The sequence below is a fragment of the Mastacembelus armatus genome, chromosome 11, assembly GCF_900324485.2.
Source record: "Mastacembelus armatus chromosome 11, fMasArm1.2, whole genome shotgun sequence".
NCBI classification, from domain to species: domain Eukaryota; kingdom Metazoa; phylum Chordata; class Actinopteri; order Synbranchiformes; family Mastacembelidae; genus Mastacembelus; species Mastacembelus armatus.
Window position 1 is genome coordinate 20,944,132 of NC_046643.1, and position 8,400 is coordinate 20,952,531.

Here is an 8,400-nt window from a genome sequence, read left to right on the forward strand (position 1 = left end):
AGAAATGATAAAGTACAAAACCCCAAAAAGAAACACAAAAATGCACGTTGATTATTTGTGTTCAGGCGGTTTGGTTGCTTTCAAAGTAGAAACGTAAACATATCCGACGTCACGTGATACGCCCTGTGACGCAGCACGTTACGTTGGAACAGCCTAGCAACTTCCGCGACCACAGATCCACCGAAGCGACAGGAAGGAGCCGGGGCCGATATTTTTCTGATTCTTGTGGCACCGGGCTCCAGAGGATCCGTGAAGAGGCCCGAGGTGTACCCGCGGGTGGCGATAAGGCCCCGGGTAGAAACAGGCCGACGTCAAACGGAAGTAGCAGCAACAGGAGGTTGGGTTGTGCGGACGGCGGCAGGTTCCCACCTACCGAGACAACAGGCACAGAAACCGACGACAGGATCCGGTTTCGTGGACTTTTAATGTTACATGGATAGTTCGGGCTCTCCAGGACTGTAGACCCTGCCCTCCCACCCAGCTGCGGCCTCATGGCGTCCACTCACGCTCGGATAGGCCAGCAGGCCCTGGCGGTGCTGGATGTGGCTCTACGAGTTCCTTGTATCTTCATTATCGACGCCATTTTTAACTCTTACTACGACCCAGGTTCGGGATGGGCCGGGGCGATGGCGAAGGTGCTGGTCCGAGTCCTGGGTAAGGCCTTTAAAGTCCGGCGGCACAGCTAGCTACCTGACACCGCGTTAGCCGCGACGCTACTCGGCGTGTGAAGCTATGTCACCTGGCGGACCGACACCGGTTTAGCTCCTAGGACTGGTATCAGAACAAACCAGCTTAGTTTGATCCAGTTCAGGTCGGATCTCATCCGGCCTGGTTGGGTGCTGGCAGCTCGCTACCTAGCTAATCGTTCACAGGTGTAACTGGGCAGGTGGTGTTTACTTTAACCTCAGCGAACCTTTATCCCGAACCCGACCTGACCATAAAGCCTCAGGCCCTTTACTGCAGTATAAATAGAAACACCAGTGTAAAACTCCTTAAAGACCAGAGTCCTAACATCAGGTGTTATGATTCTACTGTATTTTTGATTATCAGTCTGAAAAGTAACTGAAGTTATTAATAAACAAACGTAGAGCAGGAGGTCCTACGTGTTTTTAATGGCATTGTTAGAAAATCACTTCCACTTTAATGGAATCTTTAATCTCTAATCCTTGTTGGCATATTTGCAGTTTGATGCACTTTCAGTTTTCTTTCAGACCAGACAGTCATAACTTAGACAAACACCTGTGGCAAACGTATTTCTGTCCATGTGGCACAGGGCAGCTTCTCTCCGGGTTCAACCATTAGCAGAAAACACCGCACACAGATAAACAGGCAGGTTATGTAACTCTCTGATTGTACATGTTGTGGACTGAGGCCCTCTGATAGTCCCTGTGATGTTGGCCAACAGCACCCAGAGCTTTAGAGAGGCCAGGGACCAAGAATGGTGCCCTTAAAGTGGGTCAGCCAACTGTCTCATGTTTCCACAAACCACTGTTCCTTATTTTTGGTTTCACAACATGAACTCAGGATGGTTGTCTTAAGTAAAACTACGACTTTGAGAAAATCCATTAAAAACCAAAGCGTGAACAATAATGTTTGAATAAATTCACATTTGACAACAGAGTTCAGTGACCTCGGTTCAGTTAGTCGATGAGCTCTGTGTAAAGCTGATCCAAGGTCAGCACTGTACCTGACTAAAGTTAGAAATGGCCTGACATTAAGGAGACAGAACGTACACGTAGTATGGACGGAGTCATGTGATAACAACAGTCTACTCAAGGTTACTGACTTAAATGTGTATGTCTAAAGTACATCTGCTTTAACACGTGATGTTTTATTGCTGCTGGTTCTGCTTTGTTTATCAGACTAGTCTTTAACATTCTGCTCAGCCACCACTTGTTTCTTACAGCTGTTTAAGTTGAACCATAAATGTAAAGATAGTAGAAGCACATGTTTTCAGTTCAAGTCACGTTTTATACCTATAACCCAGTGTCATAAGCTTCCAAACTGAGCAGCTAAAGACAGCGTCTGTTCCTAAACCCGCACATCAGATCAGGTTAAAAACCTTTAACAAGAGTCAAGATGAAAAAGAAGCTCAGGAAGCATAAATGTTTTTACTCTTGTCTCTGTGATCCAGGTGTCCTCGTCTCTAGCGTCGTCCTGCTGCTCTCCCAAAAAGCCTTGTTCAAGTTCTACACCCTCTTCTTTGCGGTTCTCCTGGGCATGGCGGCGGCCCTCATCAACTACTATGCCACCTCCCACATAGACTTCTACAGCGCCTACTACAAGGCAGCACTGGGGTTCAGGTTGCTGCCCAGAAATGGGCCAACGCTGTGGCTGGGCATGGCCGCAGTCCAGCTGGTTTTTGGCGTGGGCTACGTTTTCCTGTTCAACCTCCAGTCTGTGTTTGCCGCACTAGTGGTTCTGGACATCATGATCCCTCTGTGGGGAATGATGATTGAGCTGCCTGCAGATGTTAGGCAGCTGGTGGCCGTGTTCTCAGGCCTGGTTCTGGCTCTGAATACGGCTGTGTGCCTGGCCATGAGGCTTAAATGGTTTTACTACTCGTGCCGGTACGTATACCTGCTTGTGCGGCACATGTACAGGATCTACGGACTTCAGCTACTGCTAGAGGACACGTGGAAGAGGATCCGATTTCCTGATGTGCTGCGTGTGTTCTGGCTGACCCGAGTCACTGCCCAGGCGCTGATCCTGGTTTATGTGGTGCGGGCCGTGAGGAGGGAGAGTGGAGATGCCACGGATGGGAGCTCTGACTCACAGGTTAGGTCATAACCATTTTTAATCAGGGTCTTAAAGATCTGAATTAGAACCATTTCTTCAGTTTCTTTTATAAAGGTCAGTGTTTTTGAATATTCACTATAGTTAGAAGACTGAAAAATATGAAAGAAGCACAGCTGAAACTTCAGCACTGAATAAGTTCATTATCACAGGATGTTGCATCAGGGCAGGTGGTAGCTGATAAGTAACAGAAGTAACAATAAATGTCCGCACGGAAATGCCACAGCTACTGTCTGTTGGAGAAACAGTGACTTGCTTTTTGCACGTTATGGCCAAAAAAACAAGATCATTTCTTAACCTGTTTTGAAGGGAGACCTGAGTCTGATCAACAAAACAAATGATGTCCCAAAAATGTAGGTGCATCCAGTAAGAAATGCTGATGTGCATCTCTGTGTGACTGTGCTGTTCCAGGGTTACCTCCTGAGCTGGGACGTGTTCTGGGACCTGACGAGTAACCTGATCATCTCTGGCTGTGACTCCACGCTCACTGTGCTGGGGATGAGCGCCGTCATCTCCTCTGTCGCTCACTATCTCGGCCTCAGCATCTTGGCCTTCATAGGTACATCTGAGCGTGTTTGTTGTACAAAAAGTGTGCGTACAAACAAAGGGTCTAAACTTCTGTGTTGTGACTCCTCAGGCTCGACCGAGGAGGAGGACAAGCGCTTAGGCTTCGTAGCTCCTGTTCTGTTTTTCATCCTGGCCCTGCAGACCGGCCTCAGCAGTCTGGACCCAGAGGAAAGGCTGGTATGTCTCTGGAGGTTGCATGAATGAGTACTGAGCCAAGTGTAATGTGTTTTTTGCTTTCATCCTCTAGCTTTCTCTGTCTTAAAGCCTTTGAACAGTGCACAAAATAATAACCTCCTCTAGTGTTGCTATGTTTACTAAAGTTTATGTTGTTGAAGTTCTGTCTGCCCTCTGTTGCTTCAATCCAAAGGTCCGTCTGAGCCGGAACATGTGCCTTCTGCTGACGGCCATCCTGCACTTCATCCATGGCATGACCGACCCTGTCCTGATGTCCCTCAGCGCCTCCCATGTCTCCTCCTTTCGCCGCCATTTCCCTGTCCTGCTGGTGTCCCTGGCACTTTTCGTGCTCCCTGTGGTGCTCAGCTACGCCCTCTGGCACAACTATGTCCTCAACACCTGGCTCTTCGCCGTCACCGCCTTCTGTGTCGAGCTCTGCCTCAAGGTGGATGGAGTTTACTGTTAGATGTGTTAGATTAACAAATTTCACACTCTGATACTTTTCACCTGGTAAATTCTATAGATTTTGCAGAATTTATTTGAAAAGTGTTTGCATTGATTCGTGTCAGCTCAATATGGCAATGGATCAGCAACATATTATGGCTTCTCTTGTAGTTCTGTCAGTGTGTATCATAAAGTAGAGGTGTGTGTTGCTGTTTATTGTCCTTTCACTTTATCTACTTATCATTGTTCCTGCTGATCTGTCAGATGTCGCTGCTGTTTGTAAACCACACATTATCCCTCCCCGCAGGTGGTGGTGTCTCTGACTGTCTATGGTCTTTTCATGGCTGATGGCTTATCCAACGTGCTTTGGGAGAAGCTGGATGACTACGTCTACTACGTGCGCTCCACAGGCAACATCATCGAGTTCCTGTTTGGTGTCATCATGTTTGGAAACGGTGCCTACACCATGATGTTCGAGGCGGGCAGCAAGATCCGCGCCTGCATGATGTGCCTGCACGCCTACTTCAATATTTACCTGCAGGCCAAGAACGGCTGGAAGACTTTCATCAACCGCCGGACAGCGGTCAAGAAGATCAACTCCCTGCCCGAGATGCGTGGGGATCAGCTAAGGAACATCGAAGACGTCTGCGCCATTTGTTACCAGGAGTTTGCCACCTCAGCCCGCATTACACCCTGCCACCACTATTTCCATGCTCTCTGCCTGAGGAAGTGGCTCTACATCCAGGACACCTGCCCCATGTGCCACCAGAGGGTCTACGTGGAGGAGGAGAGCCGAGACAGAGCCGCCTTCTCCAACAATAATGGGGGCTATGCAGTACCGCAGGACGCTGCTGCCGCAGCCCCTCCTGCCCTGGGGGAAAACCAGCATGGACAGCCAGCCGCCGAGCTGCTGGCTGAAGGAGAGGCTGGTGCGCAGGCTGCGGGACGACCGGGAACGCTCGACAATGAGCAGCTGGAGGACAACGACAGCATAGAGTATGACGAAGATGAGTGGGGCACGCAAAATGGCAGCACGCCAATAGAAGAAGACTATATCAATGATGACACAGACTCCACAGAGGAATGACATATAGAAGAAAATATACAAATAACTTTATTATATTTAAGTTAAAAAGAATTCTAAAACACAACTTCAGCATCTTAATTTGTTCTTGGAAAATGTCAGGGAAGTCGTCATTTTTCTTGTCAGAGTCTCTTGTTTGATTCTGAGTGAGTTTTACTCTAAAGGGCTCATGGAAAGAAACTCGTGGAAACTGCTGCTCTTATTCTGTGTGTGTGTGTGTCTGTGTGCGTGCGTGTGTCTGTGTGTGTGTGTCTGTGTGCGTGCGTGTGCGCACGCTGGGGCTGCATGATGTAGACCAAAAAGTCATGCTGTTTTTTGTTTGTTTTTCTTTTTCTTTTCTTTTTTTTACTCCAACTTTGGAGGAGCTGATACAGATCTTGTCTACTGGTCACAGCTGTCACTACACAAGTAATTTCCCAATGCCTCAAACCTGATGCACAACAATAAGCTGAGATAAAAGTCAGCTTGTTGAGCAAGCTGTGGAAACATTTTATTCCCTCAGACATAAGAATCCACACGTTAGTCATTTGACAGCTTTGTTTCGGTTCTGACACTGATGTAGCCCTAAGGTGAATTTGTGTGTAAGTGATGTGTGCCTGCCGACATGTAATGTGCTTGGACAATGTCTTAAAGATACAGTTCATCTTCCTTTGCGTCGTATCACAGGGAAAGTGCTGGAGTGTTTATTATTATGACAAAACTGGAGCAGACGAGCTTTAGTTAGTCAGCAAGTCAGGATTTGGTCGTTGGTAGAAAGAGACAGGATTTGAGCAGCAACGTAATTTTTATGCTTCTGTGTGGAGCCTGCTGTCACTACCTTCTCCAGCTGTGTTGGCAGATTGGCAGGAAGAATTTGAGAATGCTTGAAGAATTTTTGTGTAACAGACTTCAGCAGGGTTACTCTGTGTGTTACTCAGTGTGTTAGCGGAGTTTACTGTGAGTTTTTTTTTTTTTTAGAGTCACAATGATTCAGACTTAAAACTTTGATTACACTTACGGTTCTGCTGTTAGACTTTTTGAATTTCTAAACAGTGCAGTCAAATCCTGACCTGCGGATCGATAACAGATCATGTTTTGTGGTACATTTGTTCAACATGTTTGTCCTAACAAACCTAAACAGACTCTTTAAGTTGCTCAGAGGGAGACTGAAGGCAGGAGAGTGAAGCAGTTTTCTATCCACTCAGCACCAACAGGAGAAAAAGCAGAGGTGTGTCGGATGGAAAAAGTGATTTGCTACTGTAATTGCTGATATACCTCTATCATTACTTACTACTGGTCCCTTGTGTGACCTCTGTTAAAACTGTGTACGTTATTGTACATATATTAAAATAAACACATGCAGACTCTCCTTTAGGATAAGGGAAACTTTTTTTCAGCAATGCTAGTTTCCACAGAAGTCAGTATTTGATTAAATGTTTGTTTCAGACCCAGTAATTGTTTGTAAGAAGAGTGTTGGTATGGAGCAGTGTTGTCTGCCAGCAACTTTAAGTAATCACATATCTTCATGAGAGAAAAATGATCCTAATTTGTTTTACTTGTTATTTTGTAAGAACAGATGATGTTCTGTAAATGCACCTTTTCTTTTCCAATCACTGATACAGTGTGGAGCTTTCTCACTCTGTCCAACTTGGGCAACAAACCACCATGACTGCACCTTTCTGAAGGCTCAAACTGTGTTTGGCATCTCAGGGTCCTGCTGCAGGGCTGCAAGAGTTCTTTCAACACACTGAAAAGTTTCCAGGTCTTGGAAAGAAAAAGACATAAAGGTCTGTTGAAGAAAATCTGCAATCATGTCTGAACTTGTGAAGACACACTCATTTCACATCTGTGATGTTTGTTGTAATATTCAGCAGTTGCTCAGTTCTGTTTTCCAGCAGTTCTGTCTCAACAAACACTGACCCAGAATCTTTAACACTGGCCCCAAAATGAAGCCACAAGAAACATTGTGACCCGGCGGCTCATCTGATTCACAGACCCAACAGAGTGAACACAGACATTTTCATTGTGAATTAGTGTTGAAGAGCTTTTAAGCACAACTCCTGAGTATTACACTGTTTAGACTTCCACAGCCTGAACGTCTTAAGGGTTTGGCTACAAACTCCTGTTCATTACTGTTGTAATTTTCTGGTTGCAGAAAAAAGCTGCAAGGAATCCTTTGAGAAAGACATGGGATGGAGTTTGATTTGAATGCTGTGCTCTGACAGCTGTGAAGGACTTTGATCATTTGATTGTTCTGAAAGCTTTTTAAAAGGTAATAGCTGTTTATTTTGCCTTTTGTTTTAAAAAGAGATTTATGTAAATAAAATCATTTGATATTGCATTTGGACTGGATCAAATATCACATCTGCCTTAAACCACTGTCAATGCATATTCAGCAGACAGAACTTAATAGAAACCCACAGTAAAACTGAAGTGAAGATCAGACACTACAGTGATGCAGTCGATTCAATGACCAGTAGGTGGAGTCATTAAGTCCATGAGAGAACAATGTGCAGGTTTGGGAGACAGCAGGACTCAGGAAAGCAGCGAAGAGCAGATACTGACCTGGATTTTGGGGTCGGCTTCACGTTAGTACCAGTTAAAATAAAACTGTGAACTTTCTCCAACACTTAAGTCAACAAATACGTTTTAGAGGAGAATAACTGAGTCCTTAACTGTGGTGACCACGATGTGTCTTAGTTCAAAGTTAGAGACCTGCTGTGTGTTAACTTGAGGGTATAATACAGGGGTCTCCAACTCCAGTCCTTGAGGTCCACTGTCCTGCTTGTTCTCCAACTAGCCCTGCTCTTGCAGCTTCTGATTGGCTGAACACACCTGATCCAGGTAATCAGCAGGGGGATAGTTGAAAAAGAAGCAGGACAGTGCACCTCGAGAACTGGAGTTTGAGACCTCTGGTGTAATAGACCTCACGGCAGAAGGCAGGCATGAGGTTATGAGACTTTTGAAAACATAAACCTCATACTGTACAAATATTCTATCTGAGGTATATGGTCTGATTAGATTTTGGTGGACCTTGCTGCATTAATTTGCATTTTAATGATGGAATGACAGCTGTGTTTACTTTTGATCCCCTTCCTGTCCAGTGGAAACTTAACACAGATATCTTATAGATCAGGGATGGACAGCACATGTGTTAGGTCATACATAAGCTGGAAGATACCAAATCACTTGGGCTTCCCCCACGCAACCCTTATCTAGATGGTATCTTCCAGCTCCCGATAATTGAACACACCTGGTCCAGGTAATCAGCAGTGGGTAGGGCAGGAATAGTTGGAAAACAAGCAGGACAGTGGCCTTTGAGGACACGCTTTACAAAGTGATGACCCATACTTGGA

At 45.7% G+C, this 8,400-nt stretch overlaps 1 protein-coding gene across 1 annotated transcript; it reads left to right on the forward strand.

Annotated features, from left to right (window-relative positions):
- Positions 1-135: 135 nt before the first annotated feature.
- rnf139 (ring finger protein 139) lies at positions 136-6,411 on the forward strand. Its single transcript, XM_026300672.1, has 6 exons — positions 136-654; positions 2,135-2,778; positions 3,208-3,355; positions 3,434-3,540; positions 3,731-3,982; positions 4,289-6,411. Exons 1-6 carry the CDS (start codon positions 492-494, stop codon positions 5,066-5,068), a joined length of 2,094 nt encoding a protein of 697 aa, XP_026156457.1. The 5' UTR covers positions 136-491; the 3' UTR covers positions 5,069-6,411.
- Positions 6,412-8,400: the final 1,989 nt, after the last annotated feature.